Source organism: Nannobrachium achirus, assembly GCF_963921795.1.
Source record: "Nannobrachium achirus genome assembly, chromosome: 17".
In the NCBI taxonomy this organism is placed as follows: domain Eukaryota; kingdom Metazoa; phylum Chordata; class Actinopteri; order Myctophiformes; family Myctophidae; genus Nannobrachium; species Nannobrachium achirus.
The window spans coordinates 24,494,723-24,521,321 of NC_137824.1; the positions used below are offsets into that span (position 1 = coordinate 24,494,723).

A 26,599-nucleotide genomic window follows, 5' to 3' on the forward strand; every position below is an offset into this window, starting at 1 on the left:
TTGATTGATTGAAGACTTTATTAGAAGTTTGCATAGGAAAAGGTACAGTTTCATGACGGTACAGTTCACTGGTACAAGGTCTACTAAAAGGAGATCCATGAAAAGACTAAGCTTATTTCCACTGGAAACCATTTAAGTATCTCATATAACATTGAATGACAGACAAATAGAACACAGTACTATGCAGTAGATATGTAAAGAAAAACAAAAAAGAAAACAGTAAGTCTAAACAAACAGTATATACAAAGAAGGGGCAGGGGAGGGTAGGGTTGGGCTAGGTTCATTTTTTACCAGTTGCGAACGGCTGCTGCCTGTAAGTGGTTTTTTAGGGCAATTTTAAAGGATGCTAGTGATCCACACTCCTTTATGGCCTTCGGTAAGGCTTTCCACATTTTGGTGGTATAGCAGAAAAACGAGTTTGACCCTTTGTTGGTTTTGACTCTGGGTTGGAAGTGATCTGTGGCGCTGCCTCTGGTGTTGTAGTTATGGACATCCTTAATGTTTATAAAGTATTTTGACAGGTACTTGGGTATCATAGTGGTGTAGTGTATCTTGTACACCAGGCCCATTGCAAGTTGCTGTACTCTGTCATCTACTCTGAGCCACCCCACTCTTAACTGGTGAGTAGCGGTGAGGTGAGTCTGATAGGGAAGGGTAAGCAGGACCCTTATTAGTTTATTTTGGGCTGTTTGGAGTTTAGTTTTAAGGGCTTGTGGGGCGTCACGATACCATACGTGAACTCCGTAGTCAAATAGGGGCTGGATTATTGCACCAGCTATGGTCTTCAGTGTGTTGAAATTGACCATTGGGGCGATCCTCTGTAGGAAGCGAGTTCGTTGGTTGATTTTATTTATTACTTTAGAAGTCATCTTTTCGCTGGAAAGATTAGCTTCAAGGATACATCCTAAGTAAGAGATTTCGTTTTTTCGTGTTATGACCTTGTCACCCACTTTGATTGTGAAGTTATCGACTTTATTGAGGTTATGATTTGTTCCAAAGAGGATGGACTCAGTTTTTCCCAAGTGAATTGATAATTTATTATCGTTAAGCCATGTGCAGATCTTACTTAGTTCAGAGTTAAGTGTCTTTTCAACCTGCAAGTGGTCCTTGCCCGAGACTAGGAGAGCCGAGTCATCCGCGAACAGGAACAGATTGCAGTCGCAAGCAGATGCCATGTCGTTCACGTATATTAGGAACAACAGAGGCCCCAGTATGCTACCTTGAGGAACACCACAGCTTACTGGGAGGGGGGGGGGACAGGGTACCGTTAATCTCCACCACCTGTTCCCTCCCCACCAGGTAAGATTGCATCCAACTCACTGCTGCGCTGTCAAGACCGATGGCTTTTAGTTTCTCAATCAGAATAGAATGATTTACGGTGTCAAATGCCTTCTGGAGGTCCATCATGACCATGCCGCTATATTTGCCGTCATCCGCTTCGTGTTTGATTTGGTCAGTCAAATAGAGAAGGCATGTGTCAGTGGAATGAGATTTTCTGAATCCAGATTGGAACTCGTAAATCAGATTATTCTCATCAAGATATTTTGCAATCTGTTCGTAGACTATTTTCTCCATGACTTTGGATATGGAGCTAAGAATGGAAACGGGGCGGTAGTTTCCAGGGTCTAGTTTGCTACCTTTTTTATGCAGGGGGGTTACTTTTGCTAGTTTGAAGTCCTGGGGGACATGACCCTGTTCAATGGAAAGGTTAATTATGTGGGTAATTATGTCCGTCCCACAATAGCCTTGCGTAGCCATACTACATCACTGGCTGGCTATGAGTCTGGTACTTCTATATCTATATGGAAGGTTTTTTTCAAAGGGGTGGGTTAGAAAAATGGCTCTTGACACAATTGGTTAGACTAACCCAATACTGGGCCCTGATTGGTCACCCAATGCTTCGGGGAGAGGAAATGGATTCACAATTTAGCGGGGCCAGACCCAAATCCGACAAGGGTTTTTTTCACCAGCGGATTCGTCTGAATCCTAGCAGGGCATTGGCCAAGCTTGGTGAAATTAACTCATGAAAGGCACCGCTCACTTCACACTGGGTGGGATTTTCTTTCCATCATATTGTCTAAACCAATTAAGCGCTCAAGCCCTATTTTATACTTGGTTGTACAATGGTGTAATTCCAAAAATTTCGAAACAGGCTAGTAGACGGTGATGCGTGAAAATACAAATTTAAATCCATTTCAATTTTGCCTTCCTGTTTTCCCTCTAGTCTGCACCAAATATATATATATATATATATATATATATCCCCCCCCCCCCCCCCTTTTTTTGCCATGTTTGCCTCTGGCTCTGAGTAGGGTCTCTAGTGTTCCCCTTGTTGTTCAAGAAAAGTTTTATAAAGCATGGCATGAATATTACATAAAATGATGAAATTCTGGCAGCCCAAATACAGAAACTGCTCACATACATGGATATACACACACATGCACACGGACGGACAGACATCCAGACATCCAGACAGACAAACATCATTTCTGTAAGGTCTCTCTCTCTCTCTATCTGCATGGTATGACAATGATATTGTACATTATTACCGATTATTTACAAGGGATCAGCCGATATCCCTGTTGTCATCCCTTGGGATGGGTCTGTTATCACCGTTGTCATGCCTTAGCCAAGGCTCAGTAGTCTGACTACCAGCTCCCAGGAGCTGGTAGCTCCGTTATCACCCTTGGTCTTGTCATTGCAATGCGCATGCGCCAACACACGTTCAGAGGAATGGTAATTGGTCCGATATACATCACTGGCCAGATGGCCAAGAATTGGCGCGATCGCATGTCACCCTGAGGCGTCTTACTAGTATTATATGTATGCTAATATTAGTTATTGTGCTTCTTTCTATCTTGGCCAGCTCCCTCTCCTAAAAGAGATGGTTAAATAAACCAAGATGTTTCTTTTTTATGAAATAGCAACACCCCTTCAGGAATGATTATGTTTTATAATGAAAGAAGCAATAAGCCATCAACAAGCTCCCGGTGAGGCAGTGTGGCAGCCAGGCAGGCGCTGATCAAAACCCACGATTGGTGAGCATCAAAACAGAAAGCAGATCTTCCCAGTTCAGACGGAACATGTGGAGCCTTAAAAGTGTAAAGCCAGTCGTTGGAACTCCCTGAACCCCAGCATCCATATTCTGGCTGGGAGCCAGAATATGGCCAGTCCACGCCGATGCAACGCTCCTATAGCCAAAAATAGCCCATCAACAAGCTCACAGCACGTCACAGCAACGTGAGTGATGGCAATTTTTTGGCGAAGAGATTTGGTGGTGTTTTCACAAGGTCCATTATTTATTCAGCATTTGAGCCACGGACCACCATTTGATGAGATTTAGCCCTAGAGATTCCATGCTGTATTGGTGTTGTTGGTGCCATAGGAGAGATAACAGGCAAACTTTGATAAATATAACAATTCTTCTACATTCTGTACTTGTGTAGACTTCTTGTAATGCAGACGTTTAACAATAATTTAACTCTTGAGAGCATAAAATGAAAACAATTTGGTTTCATCTTACACTCTCAAGAGTTAAAGATATATAAGGGTCAATTTGTTTACCAACTCTCCATCATTTAGCTCCAGCTGGACCACCTGGAACCCCCTCAAGGACCACTAGTGGTCCACAAACCACTGGTTAAAAAGAAAACCGAGTACAGAGCCAAGTCAGGTACAGTTTACTAAGTTTACAAATGAAGTCAGAGGTGGCTGCTAAGTATTTATTTTTTAAGTTGTTAAATGTTCTGCCTCTGGATGACAGTTACATTTTGCTCAAAATTTGCCCAACAAATTTCACAAACCGATGTATACTGCCCAGTGGTTCTCAAACTGGGGGCAATATTTTTTTGGGGGGTCCCCAGATGATATACCTTAATAATGTGAAATGCTGTTTTCCCAACATAGAGTATAAATGCATACAGGGTAGGCTCTCTGCACATTTCTAAAGATAGCGTTTTAATACCAAATTGACTAAATAGTCAAAAGTCCCTGACATAGAAATGTGTGAGAACTGCTGGTCATACCCACCAACGTGACCTTAAAACACAGACACTATCTTCCAGGGTCTGTGTGTGTGTGTGTGTGTGTGTGTGTGTGTGTGTGTGTGTGTGTGTGTGTGTGTGTGTGTGTGTGTGTGAGTGAGTGAGTGAGTGAGTGCGTGCGTGCGTGCGTGCGTGCGTGCGTGAGTGCGTGCGTGTGTGAGAGAGAGATAGAGAGAGGGTCTTCTGAAGGACACAGAACCACTACACTATAAACACCTCACATTACAGACGTGATGTCACATACAGTATCACACACACGCACGTGTGTACTCAAGCACACACTCACACAAGCACACAAGCACACACGCACACACGCACGCGCGCGCTCGCACACACGTCACACACCACTATGTCAGACTCAGATTACTGATTACTGTACAGTAATCTCATAGCCTCAAGTTACTTTGAGGATTCACAGTAGATTATTATTACAAAACATACGTTTCCAAAATGTTTAAATGTTCTTCATCATGAGGACTTTGGGTACTTAAGTAGCTCTATATTGTTGATGCTGCTACTTTCATACTCTTATACTTACTCAAGTACAATTTTGAATACAGTACATTTACTGTCTGTATGAGCCATTCCTACATTGTGTTATTTCTACTTTTACCTCACCCAGTAATACCTGGAAAGCATCTGTGTCATTTGATAGATATATAGATATATAAAGAAAGAGAGAGAGAGAGAGAGAGAGAGAGAGAGAGAGAGAGAAAGAGAGAGAGAGAGAGGCTGGCACGCCATATGGGGGTCCGCGGCCAAATACAATTTGGGGATCCTTGGCATGAAAAGGTTTGAGAGCCACTGATATAGCGACATAATGCTTTCAGAAAACGGTTTTAAACAGATTTAGAAGACATTTGTTCACTTCACAACATCTCGGATCGAAATTGTACCTTTATTTGAAAATATGTTCAGGTACTAGTTACTTTGTAGATTTTGATTATTATTACTTCAGCCCTATGTACACATTTCAGCCATTTGAAAATGCTTGCAGATGATCTTCTATTTTCAAAAGATTGTTAGGCTATAGCAGGGTTCCCCAATAGGCGGCCCGCGGGCCATTTGTGGCCCGCGGGGGGCTACTGTCTGGCCCCCACCAACCCCAGTAATAATGGTGGTATAAGAGCAGCAACAACACTAGTATATCGTCATTGTTGGGTGGAAACCTTGTATGTCAAAATGTGTACGTTCTTTCACAAAGTAAAGCCCTGTTTCATCATACGAGGCCGTCGCACAAAAGTAGTGAAAACAGCAGATCTACAAGCACACAACGCCTCGCACCGCGAGGCGTTGTGTGCTTGTAGATCTGCTGTTTTCACTAGTTTAAATCGTTTTTAAAATGATAAATGCAAAACGAACGGTTTTGGACATACAAGATTTTCACCCGACAACGACGATATCTGAACTGTCACTGGAGTAGCGGGAACGCCACCGTCGCCCCCTGCAGTCGTGGCCCTCGGCTTGGTACCCTAGACATAATTTGGCCCTTGGGGAAAACTAATTGGGGAACCCTGGGCTATAGGCAACCTGAAATGGGACATTCTGCATAATGAGTATTCAACTTTCAACTTTTGTTACTTACATTTTGATGTCAATGTATTTGTTGTCTACTTTTACTCAGGTGCATTTTGAATTCTGGAATCTTACTTGCAAGGGTACGGTCACACAGAGTTACATGTTTACCTATTAGGGCGGATTCTGCCCATGCTTCTCAATGGGAATGGAGTGGTTTCTTGACATTTGCAGATTTCTGCAAAAACACGCTCCGTTCCCATTGAAAAGCATTGACAGAATCCAGTAGGTAGAATTAAACTTCGGTGTGACCGTCCCCTAACAGGGTATTTCTATGTTGCAGTATTGATACTTTTACTTCAAGGCTAAGTACAAAGGGGTGAATATTTGTTTCCACCACTGAGTGAAAGTACTCTACAGGAGTAGATGAATAAAGCATGCCAGCAGGCTCCTTATCAACATCATTCCACAGCAACAGGCAGCATGTGTGAATGAGCAGCAGAACAGATGACACAACAAGCACAGAAATAGACTAAAGTCACTTTGGGCGGCTGCACAATATCCAAGCTTTCTCCGCAAGCCTCGTAACAGACTAAGACATAGTCAAAATAAAACAAACAACAACAACAACAACAACAATAATTTATATATATATATATATATAGGCCTATATATATATATATATATATATTAAGGGTGTAACAATACATGTATTCGTATTGAACTGTTCAATACGAGGGTGTACCGAATCGATTGACCATGTAGCGAACAATACAATACCACTCCACATCCACATTCCCCTGGACCCCCTCAAGGACCCCTAGGGGTCCGCAGAGCCCACTTAGAGAACCACTACCCTAGAGGTTGGGTACCGTATTGTTCAAAGTTAAAACAAAAAAATAGGTAGTTATAAAAATACATTTATAAATCAAGGACATTTCTGTTTATTTTTTGTTTCGAAAAATATTGAACCGTGACACCAAAATATCGAACTGAACCGTGCATTTTGTAAACCGTTCCACCCTTAATATATATAGCCCACACACACACACACACACACACACACACACACACACACACACACACACACACACACACACACACACACACACACACACACACACACACACACACACACTAGATAGGCCTAGATAGATAGACAGACAGACAGACAGATTTAATAGGCTTAATTAGGCTGACATCAACATTCAACATTATTGTCAGTAAAAAATAAAGGTCAAATCTTACCCTAATAAATGGCTCCTATACAGCAGCGACACATATCATATCCACAGGCTTTACCATGAGTTTAACATTCACTCAGAGGCTGACTGGAGAGAGCTCTCCTATGTCTGTTCTAATGACTCTCTAGGAGAAGTGTCACACAGAGTCACACACAAGTGTCACTGTCTGTCTGTGACAGGTGACCAGGAGCGCGCACAGTCTTCAGAGAGTGGAGTCTGAGCTGAGAGCAGCGGCGTCAGTTCAGAAAAGGCTAAGGTATGGCAACATGACTTATGTCTTACACCAGTCATGTTGCCATACCATAGCAACAGGCACGATGAAAAGTACATTTTATTATTTCCCCCTGTAGCCAAGCTATGGCAGCTGCCATATAGCTTGCCATACCCAATTGACGCCTCTGGCTGAGACGTCCCACGCTTGCACCAGCTGATAGCCCCCCCCCCCCCCCCCCCCCAACACACACACACAGAGCACACACTCCCAATTTATAGTTGCCTATAGCTACTGACCTTCTATAGTCCCATAGCGCGGGGGGGCGGTAGCACGCCACCAGGCGTGTTATGGTTAATAAAAGCATAGATATGAATAAAAGGACTAAAAGTTCTCCTAGTAACTTGTGTCCAACTGTGCATCATGCGGTGTGTAATACAACAGCGCCCTCTTGTGGATTTAACCCGAAACTACTGAATTATCAGATGTCAGCTAAACATAATGTAATCTGTGTGTGTGCTAAACATAATGTAATCTGTGTGTGTGTGTGTGTGTGTGTGTGTGTGTGTGTGTGTGTGTGTGTGTGTGTGTGTGTGTGTGTGTGTGTCACGTGTGTGTCACGTATGTGTGTGTGTGTGTGTGTGTGTGTGTGTGTGTGTGTGTGCGTGCGTGCGTGCGTGCGTGCGTGCGTGCGTGCGTGCGTGCGTGCGTGCGTGCGTGCACGTGTGACGTGTGTGTGTGTGTGTGTGTGTTTGTGTATTAAAGTTCTCAGATCAGATGCCACAAATTATTTTGATGAGATTAAAAAGTAGGCTATTACAATGGGCCACACAAGCAATGGAATAAATTGTAAACTGATGTTCAATAGGTCTTCGATAAAACTCTAATGGTCTCTGATATAGCAAAGGTTAAAGCCTCAATCTACAATATCTTCAATTGGTTGTATGTAGAACAGCAAGAACATGTTTACAATGATAATATCCTCCCTAAACATCACTGTTCTACATTATTGTGTTCATTATAAGAAACACACGTCGTCGAACTGTCAATCTGGCAAATGAATGATTGTAATTTGCTGTGGGAGATGTGGGCGTCTAAAAGTGACCAACCACTGGTCCCAGATGCAGACGGGGTTCTCTTCTCGAGAGTCGAGACTCAAGCGCGAGAATATAATCAGCTCGTATTGTAAACAGACAGGTTTTTGACAGGTCTTGCTTAATATGAATGAAATAACAGTACTTTACAACTGTTGGTTCTTTTTCGCTGGACATACAACTGGACAAGCTGCGTCAGGCTGTGAGACGCACGGCAGCCTGTGTCTCACTGTGACATAACTTTCTCCCAAATAGGTAAGAAAGACATCATTCTATAAATGAACCCGATTATATTAAGCCTAAAATGGTTCCGCCGCCGTGCAGAACCGTTTTTAACAGTTTTTAACCATTTTAACCGTAGAAAAATTTGTAAAATCCGAGAAGCAAGAGCGGGTGCAAGAGCGGGTGCACGCGCACATGCACAGGGGACCTCCCGGAAATGCTGATCGCCAACATGGGATGTCTGATGTGTGCGTAACATATCAACGTAAAAGTCTTACACAGTATTATGTACTCACTCGTCTATGTTGTGCGTGGAACTGTTCTCCATGGGGCTGTCTGGCCACTCAGGAGGGGGAAGGTTCATGGTGTCGCGCAGCAGCGACGAGGAGATCTCCTCTGCCTTCCTGGAGGAGGACGTCATGGACGAGACGATATCCTGGTGGAACACCGCTTCCTGTTCCTGTCCAAACGATACAGCTTCCTGTTCCTGTCCAAACGACACGGCTTCCTGTTCCTGTCCAAACGATACGGCTTCCTGTTCCTGTCCAAACGATATGGCTTCCTGTTCCTGTCCAAACGATATGGCTTCCTGTCGCAGAGTAGCGCCTTCCTCCTGAATCTGCTGATGGCTCGCTTCACTCTCCAGCTGCTCCTCCAGATCTGTGTGTGTGCGTGGAGAATTGACAACGCGTGTGACTGAATGAAACACACACGTCTTGGTCATGGCATTCATTTGAACTAGTCGAGACACCAAAGGGTGTAAGTGACAGACAGACAGACAGACAGACAGACAGACAGACAGACAGACAGACAGATAGACAGACAGACAGACAGACAGACAGACATGGTACCATTGTAGACCTCCAGCATGGCTGAACAGGACACCGAGCCAAAGGAGTTGAGGACCATACACTTGAAAAGGCCTGAGTCCTCTGGGAAGGCCTCTGTGATGACCAGGGTGCACAGCTCCTCTGAGGAAACGTCAGAGGTCAACATATGGACAGTATGTCATCAACAGCCATGATGTTGTGCTTAACGTTTTGTTTTTGTCACGTTCCTGAGCCAATAGTTTGGTTGGAGTTTCCGGTAGGAGAAAGAGTCTCCATTGCGTCCTAGCGGAGACCCTGTGTGATCTATTCTACACTATCACACAATGGATATATACATATATCATACATATGTGTTAATGAGCACAGCAGTATTGGTATTGATGTAACGTCCTGAAAAGGAATTGTATTCGGATGCCTGTAAATAAACAAGCATACTTTGCTTCACTATGTCCATGTGAGTGATTCCCTACTCACCTGGTACCGACGCAGAGCTGGCTTCTGGGAAGAGAGACGTACAGAGAGAAAGACAGACAGACAGAGAGACAGACAGGCAGAAATCAGTCCTGACTTGAGAATACATACGGCAAAACAGTAGAGACATTTATCACATGCTCTTATCCCTATTACAGTAATCTCTGCATATCTCAAATGGATAGAACGAGAACCCTTCCCTGTCAGATTTAACTTCGCAGAACCCTTCGCTCACACGCAGACACGCACGCACGCACACACGCCCGCACACATGCACGCACGCACACACCCAGACACAAACCACCCTTTCTTGTATACAGACACTGCTCACACTGCTGAAGTGTCCTGCATTGAACGGATGGTTTATGAACTGGGCGGAAGGTTTTATGCAGAGAATACAAGGTTTCTGCACTGACTGAATGCACGGTTTCTGCACTGATTGCAGGGTTTCTGCACTGAATGCATTCAATAGTCTGGCTTCAACTGTGAATGTGACAATGTCCTCATTGAGTGCAGTGTTCTTAAGGAATGGGTGTGAGACAGAGCGATCAGCAGAGGGAAGACATGCATGTTTCCCACACACTCACACACTTACAATACACTTACAACACACACACACACACACACACACACACACACACACACACACGCACGCACGCACGCGCGCACACACACACATGCACACACACACACACACACACACACACACGCACACACACACACACACACACACACACACACACACACACACACACACACACACACACACACACTCACTCTTGCGCAGTATCCTGAAGTCGTCTGAGTCAATTATCTGCTCGTCCTCTCTGTACCACATGACTTGGAGGGGGGGCGTGCCCCTCAGCCGACACTCCATGACCACCAGCTGTCCGTGCACTGTGGACACGTCATGGAGACACTGCACACACCAGAGGCACGCACACGCGCACGCACACGCATGAATGTCCACATAGTACATGAATACCTTGTACAAAGGATATTTTAGCCAGGAACACGCACGTCAAAGTAGATTTAACTATTTATTGCAACAAATGGAATACAGTTAATCTTGGCATTAAAGGGCTCCGCATTTGGAGATATTCCCTGAATTTTGTACATGCATGCTTGCTATAAGCAAAATCAGGGAACGCTAAGCAAGACCCCCATAGTGATACAATAGTAGAACAATAGCAATACATTGACACATAACTTAAATCAACAGACGTAATCACAAGTATTTGTCCTTTGCCAGACTTATCAAAGGTGAAGGCTGGGGTGGAGGAGGCAGCTAGCAGCACGTATCCGAGGCTTCGGATAATAGATAGAGAAAGCGAGCCGTATTTAAAGGATAAAGGAAACAACGTCTCATACAAATTGCCAAATTGAGTGGCTTCCTAATAGCTCATATTAGTACCTTGCTATTTGCTAACTGCTTGGCCCTCCTTTTGAATAAGCCGGACATTTGAAGGCCCCTCACAACCAACTTGTGCATGTGGTGTGCCCTATACGCTACCAAAGATCTGCAGCCTTAGCTGTGAGATGGTTTGCTCTAGCCATTGATATTTTAGCACTTTGGTGCACACAAAAAGAGAACATACGCACACAAGGGTTATGGGGTTAAGTACCTTGACAAAGGTAGGTGCGACTCCAGTCCCTGAGTATAGCTGGTTGTACTGTGGACTGTGGGTCTGCATGGGAGGACAGAACATTCAATTCAGTTCAAACTGAATACTGGCAAAAAAGAAGAAGAAGAAAAAAAAGAGCATGCAAATAAAGATGATAAATGTGTGTGTGTGTGTGTGTGTGTGTGTGTGTGTGTGTGTGTGTGTGTGTGTGTGTGTGTGTGTGTGTGTGTGTGTGTGTGCGTGTGTGCGTGTGTGTGTGTGTGTGTACCCTCTGTGGGCTGATGCACAGCGGCTGCACCAGGCTGGAGTGTCTCTGCGCCACGAAGGAGGAGGACGAGGAGCAGGAGGAGGTGGCGGCTGAGGAGCTCTCCCGGGACGAGGAGGAGGAGATGGTCAGGGACATGGTGCTGGTCTTCTTCTGTGTGCTCTGGAGGCTGGAAGCACACATGCAATATATTGCCATTTGCACAAGTGCATATAAGAATTCTTGGAGCACAGCACCCAGGGTCAGCATTTAAAAAGACAGACAAAATGCAGACAAGACAAGACAAGCCAAGACAAGACAAGACAAGACAAGACAAGACAAGACAAGACAAGACAAGACAAGACAAGACAACTAAAACATACATCCTATTATATCCTACAATACTCAATAATAAAAAAGTACTTCATAGTCTAGACTAACAACAGTGAAATAAATAATGCATAGTGCAATTAATCTGTCATATTGACTACCGTCCACCCATTCTGTGCCAAATGCCAAAATGGCTCCAAGGTAGCTGTGCCACGGTTTTGTATGTTTTTCTTTATTGCGCAATCAAAAAAAATGTTGTTTTTTTTATAATTTTTTTCCCCACAGAAACAGACACAGTTGTTGTGATTCAGTGGCAAAAAGAATTTTGTCAATCAGACAAATGGTTCCAGAGATAGAGCTGTTTGAATGAAAAAAAGTGTCCATCCACTAGAATGAACACACATTTTCTCAATCAGCTAAACGAGGGAGCCAACACACAAACAGAGAAAAGCATCTCTCTGATCCCAGGTCATTTTGACATCTTTAAAAAAAAAAAAAAAAAAATGATTTTTTTTTTTTTTTTTTATACAAAAAACTCAAAAGACGTCAAAGACGTCATTGGCACTGAACGCCTTTGCAAAAAAAACATCAAAGACGTCATGTGGCACAGAATGAGTTCCTCTGCTACTAATCACACTGTGACTGGGTGGAGATGCTCTCTGTTCTGTGGTGTCTCAGATTGTGTCTCGAGTCCCTCCAACAGAGGGTGAGCAGGATGGTGTATATCCATAATGCTCTGTGCTCTCCTCCTACAGCGCTGTGTGTAAATTGTGTCCATGGCAGGGAGATCTGAGCCAATGATTCTCTCTGCAGTTTTGACAACTCGTTGTAGCGATTTCCTCTCGTCTTGGGTATTGTTTCTGAACCACACCGTGATACCGGATGGTTAGGATGGTTTCCACGAGTCCTCTCTGTAGGCCAGAGTGAGGGGCTGAGGACTGATAGTCCTCATAATGAAGTACAGCCGCTGCTGAGCCTTTTTCACTAGAGCAACAGTGTTTTCAGTCCAGCTCCGATTTTTTGTGGAAGGTCCCCTCCTAAAATCCAGGATTACTTCCTTGGTTTTGTTCACATTGAGGACAAGGTCATCTCAGACTCGTTTCCTCCCTAAATAAGGCCCAGGAAGGTTGTGTCATCGGCATACTTTATTATGATGTTACTCTTGTGGGTGGAAACACAGTCATGTGTGTACAAGGAATACAGTTTTAGGACTTAGGCAGCAGCCCTGAGGTGTTCCAGTGCTAACTGTGAGCTTAGCTGAGATCTTATTTCCCATCCTCACCACTTGTGGCATTTCTATCAGGAAGTCCAATATCCAGTTGTGAGTGTTGGTACTTTGAGGTTTGCCAGAGGCTCAGAGCACCTGGCTATATTGGGAAAGTCTATTCACGTTATTCCTGGCCCCGCCCCCGGCTTCCTGTTCATATCCTGAAAGAGGTGGAGGCTGAAAAAGCTGGCCTAAAAAACATCATTTGGTTTCCTGTTGTCCTTGCATTAAAGTGTCAGTAGTTGGTGTTCTAGGCTCTGGGCTCTGAATGTACCTGGGTTGCCATGTCTGCTTATAATAAGCAATTTGTGTCTCTAAAAAAGATGTTGCTTATTGGGCTTACTTTCTAATATTTTTTAAACCAGTGGTTCCCAAATCTTTTCATATCAAGGACCCCAGATTACATATTTGTCCACAGTCGCAGACCCCCATCTGAAAATATGTGGTGCCAGGGACCTCCACACAGATTTATGTTGTTAAATGTTTCAAAAATATTCAAATTTCTTTTTTTTCTCCCTCAATATTTTTTAAATAGCAAATATACAAGCTCACAATGTGTCGCAATGTGACACATTGTGAGCTTGCTGATCTGCTATTTTCAAATGTGAATGTAAAGTAGTATCGCCTACTGTAGTTGCTTCTGTTGGGCTTATTTCTTTGGAAAAATCTGGCAACCGACAATTCCATGTCACTTCCTTACTTGGGAGGAAGTGAAAAGATGTTTATGAAGCAGCACACAAAGAAAAATGCTCCAGCGCCCTCTGTAAAAGGAAAATGGCAGCCTCCATAGAATGGCCAGGAATATGGTGAATAGGCCTACGCTTCCTCTTTCTTTGGTGTTATTGTCCAGATGGGCGTGGATATAATATGATGACGGGTACACATTATTGTGTATCATTATTTTATGCTTTAACTATTGAAAAATAGCAGATATACAAGCACACAGCACGGCACCGAGTGCCGCGCTGCGAGCTTGTAGATCTGCTATTTTTGAAAAATCGTTAAAATTAGAATTCTGACCCTATTCTATAAGTGTCTTTTGAATCCTTCTAAGATTCTTTGAAAAACCATGTTTCTATGTCAGCAATCTTGCCAGCCATCATCAAAGAAAAGGTCCTTTTCACTTAAATGGAGCTCAGTTAGTCTGTTCTTGAGAGACTACTATGTCAGTGCTTCTCAAACCTTTTCATGTGAAGGACCCCCAAAATGATATGTATTTGGCCACGGACCCCCATCTCAAGATATTTAGTTCCAGGGACCACCCAGAAGCAAAATTTGAGTTACAAACGTTCGCTTTGAAAATACATATATTCAAAGATTTGCACACATTTTCACAACTTTTTCAAAAATAGCAGATTTACAAGCTCACGTGAGCTTGTAGATCTGCTATTTTTCACTGGTTAAAGCATTCAATAATTCTAGGCCCAAATGGGTTAAACCCTTTAACCTCACACCCTAACCCTGACCTCACAAAAACTACACATAAGCCTAACTTCAAAACCACCACGGCCACCTGGGTGAAACACTTGGCAAAAAAAGACAGTCCAATCCTGGTATACGTGTGAGTGAGAGAGAGATACTTACTGTGCCATGTCTCAGGCATTCCAGGGGGCAGTGCCGGCGTGCCCAGCAGGGGAACGAAAGCTTGTGCGTTTCTAAAAAAGAATAAGAAAAAAAGACAAGACAGGAGGAGACTGTCAGACAGATGTACAATCAACGTCTTGGATTTTGCATTTCTATTCAGTAAAACAGTGGTTCTCAACCTTTTCTGGATCAGGGGCCCTCTTGTTAACATAAAAAGGGGGTAAGCACTCAATTCATTCAATTAAAATGTACTATATATCCTCAATAACACTGTTTCGGAACCCATCCAGGCGAGACATGAATCCATAGTGCCACGTTACAAACAAGTGACTGGCACTATGCCATCTAGGGAAGTAGAATCCTCAAGGCATCGTACTGTAGCCTCCGCATAATACCGTTCTTGTAGGCCTACAGTATGTGTGCACCACAAGAAAGCTGTACCCAGCAAGCACGCCAGGACCTGGACCAATCAGTGACGTCTCGATTGGGGCCAGATCACAGCCCATATGGGGATGATCTTGACATCATTACCAGGACGTCATATGGACTTTTTTGTTTGACAGGATTATTGTTATTGTTTGTAATGTTAGTTGAAATATGAGCATATAAGGTTATATTCTGGGACATATCTAACTAGTTATGATATTTATCTGGCCTAGAACATCACCTGATTTCAACCAACATAAATCCTATCAAACAAAAAAGGTCCATGATGTCCTGGTAATGACGTCAAGATCATCCCCATATGGGCTGTGATCTGGCCCCAATCGAGACGTCACTGATTGGTCCAGGTCCTGACCGTGCTTGCTGGTACATGGGAGGGCAAAATGCACACTTGACAGGACCTGAACTGAACCAGCATATATTAGCCTGGCCATAAAGTGTGCGGCACTGTCTAGAGATATCTCTATCATCATGGAAATTTGGCCAGGGTACTCGATTTCCTGGCGTACAGAAAGACGACTGTCACTGCTATACAGTGTTCGTTCATGCAGTAGCATGGGTCTTCTCATCTCTGCAGCTCTTTAGAAAACAGGTCTTAAGATGCCATCACTTCAGGAGATTGAATAGCTTCAGTTTAGGGCCATCGCCATGTTGGCTTGTGGGGTGGACATTTTTGTCAAAATATATATATTTCTTTGCCAAGGACATGAGCGGACAATAATATTACCAGAAACACATAAAGAGATTGCCCTGAATGACCATAACAGGTCTGTAGTGCCATAGTGAATAATAGTAAATCAGTGTCATACATATTCTGAAGAGCACCTGGAGACTGACATTCAGTAATTGGGTAGCCTAATAGGCCTATGATCAAAATAAGAACATTATATTTTGTGCTGCATTGTGCTGTATTTTGCTGCTCAGCCAACCTGTCTCTGGACAACAGCAACAGGCTATTTATAAAGACAGGAGATCCCCCTGTTGTGTGCGTGTGTGCCATAAGCGTACACACACACACACACACACACACACACACACACACACACACACACACACACACACACACACACACACACACACACACACACACACACACACACACACACACACACACACACACACACGGGGAGAGAGATCGAGACAGAAAGAGAGAGAAACTTCATTGAATACATACAATGAAAATGAATGAATGAATGAATGAATGAATGAATGAATGAATGAATGATTTGTTCATATTTAGTTCCCTCCCAAAGTCAAATGGTTTTGGGGGGGATGTGAGGGGGGGGGGGCTTGGCTTTCCCTACTGCCATTTGTTTTGAATTCCCCATGCTGATGAGGAACTGCACCAGCAGAGGGCAGCACTGATGTTGTGTAGGTAGGCCTACTGTAGGTAACTGTGATGTCTCACAAGTCACAACACTGACACCATGTACAGTCCAGTCTTTTACAAACATAGCAAACAGTGAAGTTACATAGCCATGTAGCCATGTGGTGTCAGACCACCCACAGGCGTGACATATAAAGAGAAACAACATATTTTCCAAATAATTGTTGCTGTAGCACAGTGATGTTATCAAATGTTTGACATTTGATAACCTTTCCCTGCAGATCAGACATATTGGTGTGGGACAGTCACAGGTAGCAGCAACACTCCAGCTGAAACCATACCGGCACAATCACTATGGACGGGTTTCTGGTCCACGTTACACTGATAAGAAGTAGATGCGTGCGCAGGTTCGGTACCAAAATTAGCCAATGAAACCAGCGCACCCCAAAACAACAGGTTTGGGGATTGGTGGGAATTGATTACATGATACATTCAGCTGTGCATTTAGTCTCAATGTTTGTAAACAAGAAACCCGTCTATAAAGCCTTGCGTTTGCCTTCTTTGCTGCTCCGGACTCACCAGACAAGGCCTCCCATTTCATTTGCTGAATGGATGTTATTTGTTCTCTTAGGCCGCGCTCACACATGTGCGTCACGCATCGAATCTTATCGCCTGAGAATGGCCACTGGGGGCGCCGTACTAATGCATTGTCAATGCAAGGTTGTTTGGTTTTGTGTCTCTAGCTCAACCGCAGCCTGTCTTTTGGCCAAGAGACACGGCAACGACAAAACACCAAACAACCTTCCATTGACAATGCATTAGTACGGCGCCCCCAGTGGCCATTCTCAGACGATAAGATACGATGTTTCACGCAAATGTCTGTACAGCGCCTTATGAAACCTCCATATAGAGTACCTGAGTCCTGACGTCACTCTTTCATCCCCTGGGTCGCATACGTTTTTCTCTATCCACCTCTTTCCGCGGGAATTTACTGGAGAATTTTTTGCACCACACTTCCGGTTAACAGCAGACATACAAGCTCACGTTGCGTCGCAGATGCAACAGTTGTGAGCTTGTAGATCACTCTCGGCTGCGGCGCCGGAAGCTGCCTGCACATTCTGCGCAATGCACGATGGGATGTTGGAAAGTTGTGGATAGAGAATAACATTGGGTCATTTTAGAATCATCTCATGTAAACAGTGTGGTCCAATAATAAACAAACTGTCTCTGCAATATTGTCGGGGAGGTCACTCATATTTGATACCGTCTGTTTGTCACGACTATAATTTGGCAGGAGTAACATAAGCGCTTTCTCGCCGTCATATCCATATGAGCATATATTTGGTACTCAGTTCTTATTTGACACGTTATTAAAAAAATAATACAAAGTCTATCCACAAGTTCCCTGTGTCCCTCAAGAAGGCTCAATGAGAAAGTTCCATGGTTCTCATTTAGGGTGGAATTATGGCCACAGAAAAGCAAGGTTTCGTTCAACAACAAGAGGACAGACTCCCTCCTGTATTGTTTTCGCAGATTTGCGTCATATCCTATTATGACACGTGGTAAACCTCTGAATATCCATTCCGGTTAGAAGTGATTGAAAATAACTTTGCTCTTGAAGTATTCCACAACACTCCTGGACTGGTCTCAGAGCACCCTAGGGGTGCCACGGACGGCCCCTGCCCCTGTAAGTGAAGTCTGGGGGTTTGAAAAAATAGAAAGACTAGAAAAATTACATCTTAGATTTCTCAAGTACATTCTAAAAGTAAAAACAACTACATGTAGTAATATGGTGTATGGAGAGCTGGGGAGATACCCGATTTGTATTTCAGTTAAAATGAGACTTATCGGATACTGGGCCAGGTTGATTGAAGGCAAAGAGAGTAAATTGAGTAGAATAACGTACAACTGTTTGCTTAACCTGTTTAACACAGGCGTATATGTATCACCATGGGTCTCTCAAGTTAAGAGAATACTGGACGACTGTGGTCTGTCATATATCTGGCTGACCCAGAAATGCAACATTAACTGGTTGAAACAAACTGTCGAACAAAGGCTGAAAGATCAGTTTTTGCAAAATTGGACAAGTGAACTTAGCAGTATGACATCATGTGACATTTATGTGGAGTTTAAACAAGAGTTTAAACTAGAAAAATACTTACTGTGTGAAAACCTTAATTATAGAAGGGCAATCTGTAATTTCAGAGTAAATAACACAAGAATTCCAAAGGTTACTGGCAGATATAAAGGGTTAGAAAGAAGCCAGAGATTTTGTAATCTATGCAATGACAACAGAGTCGGGGATGAGTACCATGTACTGTTTGAGTGTAAGAACCTTACTATTTTGAATCTCAGACAAAAATACTTGCCAAAGTACTATACAACCCATCCATCTATGTGGAAATTGATTCTACTACTACAAGCCGACAAGGCAAAAGTTATATGTAAATTGGGAGCTTTCCTAAAGAACACCTTGCCCTTGTTCAAATAATGTGTCGTGCCCGCTTTTCTGCTACGTCTGTTTGAATATTATTGTAATGTTTGTAATGTTTTGTATACTATTTATGTATATAATATGAGCTGTGCTCCATACCATGTGATCATGGTCGTGAGCTAAATAAATGATGATGATGATGATGATGATGATGATGATGATGAATAAATGATGATGATGTAAATGATAATACATGACCGCCAGGGGTCCAGATGGACCCTTACGGGTACAAAAACACTGAGGATTTAGCAGTGCAGATGAGGGTCTCATAGATAAAGACTAAAACTAAATAATAATTACTTTATCATATTGGTTCCATGGCCTGATGTAAATCAAATAATAATATTTATGTTTTTCATCAGTTGAAAAATGGAAATGGTTGACAGTCCCTGCCCTGGTAAACAGTTGCGCAAACATGGTTTGGTTGTGTAATCTCACACACACACACACACACACACACACACACACACACACACACACACACACACACACACACACACACACACACACACACACACACACACACACACACACTGTCACAGGGCAGCCTCTTACAGACTAATTAATCTCTATGTTCAGCAGTATACATGATACATGCATATTGAAATGTATTGTAATGTTTGTAACATGTAAATAATAATTCTGTTAAAAAAACAACACATGACCATAGCACAAAACAGCATATCACCAAGACAATATGTGAGGTCCCCACTATACACAGAAAACCAGCCTATCGATGGGCCAGTTTGTTTATTGCCGCACTGGTTGAGGGGACAAAACCCTTGCTAACCTTTTCCCACTTCAAGACTCTGTAACTTCACCCAGATGGCATGAGGTCGAAGCAATACAGGGGATGAGCAGTGTAATTTGTTATCGAAAGTGCTAAGCCTGTGATGGCCTTATTGTTCATAATCAGAAAACGCGAGTGTGGGAAGTACGATGATCTTGGAAGCAATACGGGTAATACTATAAAGTTTCTTTCTGACATCAGCATACGTACATACGGAACAACACTGCAACAGAACAGGTTGAGTAATGCTTGTGTACCGTAATAGCAGAAGATGAGGGGCAACACATAATGATCTTAACTAACGGATTGCATGAAGTCAAAACGTTTATGGATAGATGAACACGTAATGTGTGTTTGATCAAACCTAAGTCTATTGTCCAAAGTGAGTCCAAGAGATGTGAAACTGTCGCCCTGTTCTACTGTCTTCTATTGCAAAAACCACCCCGTCTACCAAAACAAACAGTGAAAACACCAACATACAGCAAGAGAGCAGTGTGTCTCCGCAGGTAAAAACCACCACCACTCTACTCCATATTCCAGTGGCTGATTATGACTACAGGTATCCACAAGTTTCCAGCATCCCATCATGCATTGCGCTGAAGGTGGGTGGCAGTTATACGGCTCGCAGCTGTGTTGCAGCCGAACCAAGCCGAGTGTGACATAATCGTAACCCTGACCGTCATTGACGGTCCCATATTACCCTGATGTGTCCCACACATATTTGTGGGCTTGCCTGAAAGGCGAGAACACTATGTTATCTTCATTATTGTGGGCTCGCCTGAAAGGCGAGAACACTATGTTATCTTCATTATTTATTTACCAAGTTCCGCCACGGCAGTACAAAGGCAGGCCCTTAGCCAATGAGGTGCAATTGAGGTGCGGAAAAACATCTGGGAGTGGTGCTAGCTGAACGTTCATTCGTTCATTGTAACTAGCCCTTACCCGTTCAAAGATATGAGCTCCAAAATGATGTGCAGTGTGTGGGTTATGGGATGTGCACTGTGCATACAGTATATGAGGGATGGAAAGTAACTTTAACTGGTGCTTGCATGATAATATGTAGGAGCATCAATGTAAGAAATACCCGTTTCGTTTAATGGCTACCCCCCCCCCCCCCAGCCCGCCCGCCCACCCGCCCACGCACACACCCGCCTGCCTGCACACACACACACACACACACACACACACACACACACACACACACACACACACACACACACACACACACACACACACACAGAGAGAGCTGGTTAAACATGTTGCCTCATGCTAGATGCAGAATAGATGAGCCTCAAGCTAGATGCAGAATAGATATAGATACAGCATAAAAATGCTAATATACAGCATACGATTTGTGAAAGTGACAAACAGGCTTCACAGTTATGTCAGGTGTGTTCATATGCTAATGGTGATGCGATTTCAGATCAATTGCTCCAGCCACTGAGGAGAAACGCTGTGACAGACACTCACTCACGCAGACAGACATTCACAAAATTATAGTATAGATGTAAATGCAGTCAGTGCTGTACGTAGCCATGGCCTGCATCTTTATGATGATGATGATGATAATGTGTGTGCGTGTGCATGCGTGTGACTGGAGGAGCTTCACAGAAACCTGAGAGCCAGCAGAGCTCCAGGCTAAATTAAACCTCACCACCTACAGAGGAGAGCAGAGAGAGTCCAATGGCATGACCTGAGATAAATCTCTCTGTCTCTGTCTCTGTCTCTGTCTCTGTCTCTGTCTCTGTTTCTGTCTCTCTCTCTCTTCAATTCAGTGGTGCTTTATTGGCGTGGGAAACCATACATACATTTACGTTGCCAAAGCAAGTGTGAACAATTAAAAATCACACCCAATGTGAAGTGAGCGGTGGTCGTGCTTGCATAACGTCTTCAGACTAGGATTTGAGTCTAGAATGTACAGGCTATGCTACACACACACACGTTTTGCTATGGCAAAACGCTGAGGAAAAAGGCTACAGACACACACACAGCCACTCTATGGAGCGGTTTACCACCGCTCAAAAAACTGAGCTGAATGTTGCAGCTTCGCAGTCAAATAACCATGACCACTAACTGAAAACACAAACGAAATAATATTTTGTGGCTGCTAGAAAATATATAAGTAAAGACTGATTGTAAAAAAGTGCCATAGCCGCTGAAAAGGTTCCTCCATAATTATGTTTAAATTGTTCAGCAGCCGGCCTACACATGCCTATTGAAATGTATTGTCATGTTTGTAACATGTAGATAATTCCAGTCAGCCACACAGAAGCTGCTCATTAAGTTGTGATGACTGGATGCTGTTCTTGCGGAACGGCCTGCTGAAGCCTAGCTGTGTGTGTGATTGGTGAGGAGGTGCCTGATAATCATGTTAGCTGATCGATTGGAACACAGAACACCTTAGGTGGGTGTAAGGGGTCCCCTAGCAAAATGTGTTGTTATAGCATCACAATCGCTTTTAAACACTTTAACAGGAAATGCTCTAAATTAAAAGTTCACTTTTAGCAAAAAATGCAGCCAGCAATCTTTAGTGAAGATGCGGTGTACAACATGGATTTGGAGGACAAATTCTTTGAAAGCAACATCATGTTGCATTCAACTTCAGGAGAGTTCGTAAAACGCTGCCTTCAGGTAAAGTATGGAGAGGGGGGCATATGTGTTTCTTTCACCATAATAAATGCTGCATTCACTTTTTTGAAGCGGTGAAAGCCGCTTCCAAGGAGTGGCTTTGTGTGTCCCGTACCTGTCCCGTGCATCTCTGCGCTGTGATTGGTTAGTTTTGTCTGCCCGTGCATGTCCCGTGCAGAATTGAGGATTGGTCAAGCTTCACATGACAATTTGGCCCTCCAGACATAGAAGTATAGAAAGTTTAGATCTAGAACACAGCATGTATAGATCTAGAACACTGATTTCATAGCTCTAGAACAGAGAATAAAAATTCACTGCTTCACTTCGAACCAAGGTTTGATTTTTACTGATGGGTAAAAGGGCAGCCCCTTTGATGTCTATGTGTGCACATGTAAAACAAAAGAATCTGGGAGCTGATGAGAGTAGTCCTTGACCTCAGAGCTAGACTGGAATTCATTCAAAAAGGAATTTTGTGACTTAAAAGACTACCAGAGGTTTGCACCCACTTCACCCGTTTTATAGTAAGACATTATGATGTGACGTGAAACTTGACCAATCATGGAAATTGGCCCATTTATAGTCTGGTTGGCCAAAATGTCATGTGAAGCTCACCAATCCACCAATCCTCAAGCTAATCGGACATATGTCCGTCTAATGCCCATCTGATTTGCTACGGTCATAGAAAGCCCCTCTCGTGGCCCTTATATATGCCTCGATATACAGCTGTTCCTGTTGACATTTTTGTCCACTTCTCATCTCTGCCACCTCTCTTGTGCGACAGCTAATGGCCGGGTTTCCCAAAGCGATTTTAGTCCATCGTAGCTCACGCATGGTCTTAGCCCGACCGTCATGTTCCCAGGTTTACATGGGTTCGGACAGAGCAACTTATTTAGCCCCCTACAACTACGCCATCATTCAGATTTCACAAAAAAGGGCTTAATAAGACTCACACCAAATACGGTACGGCATTCTATAATTACCTGTATCCTCCGTGTGCTTTAATAAGAATTTCTAGACTGTTAATGATGACGTTGCTAGAAATGCTGGTCCCTGATTGGGCCACGGTCTTAACCCATACGTACATACGTACCGTACATACACACATACGTACATACGTACATACGTACATACGTACTGTACATACGCAGCCGAACGCAGTACTTGACAGGAACTTAATCGTCCACATGGCAAAGCAGCGATGGTTACATTTGTAAAGGGAGAGGAGAGGACACGATGAGACTGTCCAAATCCAAAGTTGCCTGTGAGTAAGCTGTGCCACCAGGTGTCATCAATACGTCCGTACATGGACAAAAATCATAAAACCCAATTACTGAATGTCAAGTCTCCGGGTTTTCTTCAGAATATGTATGACACTGATTTACTACACATTATGAGTCCACTAGTACTTGTGGTTCTCGAAGGTTTTATTTGCATGGACCACCATAAATCTGAGAGGGTACAAATGGAACCGACCTCTTATGGTCATTCAGGGGCCAGGGCTGTCTTTTTATGTGTTTCTGGTAATATTGTTGTCCGATGTCTGTGGGAATTTTTTTATTTTGACAAACATGTCCACCACAAGCCAACATGGCGATGACCCCTGTGTTGGACAACAATAATGACAAGCCGCAAGCCAGTGAACAGAACAGCATAATGTAATAAGAGCATATTATGTTAAAATCATAAAAAGCTGAATATTAATGATTTCTTGTATAGTATTATATTGTATATGTGTTTATGTCTTGAAGAATTGTACACAGGACCCCAATGGAAACAAGCCCTCAGCCCTTTTTTTTTTTTGTGGTATCCTAGCATCATTATAACTGTACCACTGTACTTTTTGCAAACTGCTAATCAAGTAGGCTATTCAATTCAATGAATCAACAAACAAATGAATCAATCAACCAATCAATCAATCAAAATTCAGTATGAGCAGTGAACCAGTGGTTCTTAAATTTTTCAGGCCGTGACCTCCCAAAATAATCATATTTGAACTAACTAAAATGTAAAATGAAAAAAAGAACACCTTAAATATTGTATTTATGAAATAATTGAAATAGTTCATCTTTTACATTTTAGATCAAACTTGCAACTTTTTGGGTTCCAGGACTATCTATCTACTGTAACCACCCCAAATAACCCCTCCTTCAAGGTGGATATCAAATATACTTTCTTGGCTGCATGGGTTTCAAATACTACATGTGTTCAGAATCCCAAACCTCACAGTTCATAGAGTAGCTCCTTTAACTGAGGTCATTTCCCTCAGCCAGACATTTGTAACATTGAACAAATTCTACATTCATGCATCCTTTCCCTGAAACGGCTTCTTAGAATTGTTGAAATTGCTCAATGAAGCCACGTTGCACAGCTACAGTATCTCTCCCCTCAAAGTGACTCTCAAACTGCCGTGGACATTATGAGGTTTTCACCCGAAAGGAGACAATATATAAGCAATTTTACACGAGAGGGTGTGCGTTATCGTGGTTATTGGCACGCCAGCCTTGCTGCAGGAATGAGCTGACGGGCGAGTTCCGTAGGCAGGGCTGAAGTGAACAATACAACACAGTTCCACTGTGTTCAATAGTAAAGGTATAGGGTGATATTATTTGTTTTAGAGCTTTAGTGACACAGAGACCCCCTTTTACTGAACAAACACACATACAAAAGGGTATTTTAATCACTTCATGGCCCTATTTTGAACAGCATCGCAACACGTGACCTTTTAAATCTGCTATTTGTACAGGGAGAAAATACACATATATAATAATTCTTTCACAATTTTTCACAATTTTCACAATTTTCCTTTGAAGTACACTACTGTAAATCACCGGTTCTCAATCTTGAACCAGCCAGCCATGTTAAGTGGTCAGATGGGTGGGCCAAGGGTGCTTTTTGATACTGGTGGTCCCCGATCACACAAATGTTACTGAAAAACATCAGGACAAGAGCAGTCAAGTATGAATGAACATAATCTCCCATCTACGATGAAAACCTCGAAGGCTGAATTCAGTCATTGGTTTGCACCATTCGGAAAAGCTGCCACCCCCCCCCAGCAGCCTCAGCATGGCTGCTTGTTGGAGGGGACGTACCGATATAGAATGCACTACGTCACCTGATCTCTGTGGGCCAACCGGGGCCCTGAGTCAGGCATGTTGGGCTCGCGGAGTTTGACCCCCCATCCCCACATACCCCTTACCCCCCTCACCCCTGCCAGCCCCCAGCCGCCCCAGCTGGTATGCCTTGTGTTGCCTCTCCCTCCATGAATATAATTGACACACTTTCTTTATCTTGCATCTGCTCATATCATCATATCGTTGTAGGGCAGCGATAAACCTCTTATCTTTGAACTCTCTTATTGTACTCTCTTACTTGATCATGCTACAGCGTCACACAAATGTATCAAAACTAGAAAATTTGCAATTTGGGAAATTGCGAGTGTGGTTGCCCGCCCCGCCACGGCGCGAGCGGCGGGGCTGCGCCTCCGGGACCCCGAGGAAAACGCCGGGGCCCGAGGGAGAGGACGTAGGGAGGGATACCGGCGGGGCCGTGCAACGCGCTATTCGAAAAGCTGCCGTTGGGATCCTGCGTTCTTGATATAAGGATACGGTTTCTTTTTTTAGAGAAAAAGGCTCCTCCCACGAGTTTCGCAAGACGATTATCTTGTCGCGTCGCTCCCGAGATCGTTTGTGTTTCTTTTTGAGAGGGTCGTTCCCCCTGAAAATCGTGTTTTGGCCTGAAACGGTTACGTTTTGTGCATTTGTGGCGCCCCCTAAGGGTCGAAGTGGAAATGCTTCTGGCTTTTTGTTGAATATCCCACCCGCAACTTGTGGTTAAAATTTGGTGTTGACTGGATGTTTCGTTTGTGATTTATGGCTGATTTTTGCAAAACGGGCCCCTCCCGCTAAATTTGGAAGCCTGTTACGGACGAACGGTATGGACTATCAAAATATCGCTTGAATATGTTTATCGCATGGGTCCAGAGATCATCTGTACCGATTTTTGTGACATTTGGAGAAAATATGTGGGAAAAGGAGCAAAAAGTGTGTTTTGAAGAAAATTCAAAATGGCGGAAAATCTATCCTGACGCAAATGGGCGTGGCCTATATGGGGAGATGCGTCATGACCCAAGGAATCCAGGGAAAAAAGAATTTTAATTTTCCGACCTACGGTTCAGGAGTTACAGGCCGAAAGGTAAAGTGGGCTGTTATAGCGCCACCATGAGGCTGACTGACAATA

At 43.4% G+C, this 26,599-nt stretch overlaps 1 protein-coding gene across 1 annotated transcript in view; it reads right to left on the reverse strand.

The window, feature by feature from the left end:
* myot (myotilin) overlaps positions 1–14,688 on the reverse strand; it is a gene marked incomplete at both ends in the record, with an annotated part of 41,642 nt that extends 26,954 nt beyond the window's left edge. Inside the window, 7 exons of the mRNA XM_080746616.1 lie at positions 8,626–8,989; positions 9,181–9,300; positions 9,634–9,657; positions 10,408–10,549; positions 11,256–11,318; positions 11,524–11,689; positions 14,681–14,688. Of these exons, the coding sequence (XP_080602742.1) occupies positions 8,626–8,989; positions 9,181–9,300; positions 9,634–9,657; positions 10,408–10,549; positions 11,256–11,318; positions 11,524–11,689; positions 14,681–14,688 (887 nt within the window). The remainder of the gene's footprint in view (positions 1–8,625; positions 8,990–9,180; positions 9,301–9,633; positions 9,658–10,407; positions 10,550–11,255; positions 11,319–11,523; positions 11,690–14,680) is intronic.
* Between the last annotated feature and the right edge of the window lie 11,911 nt (positions 14,689–26,599).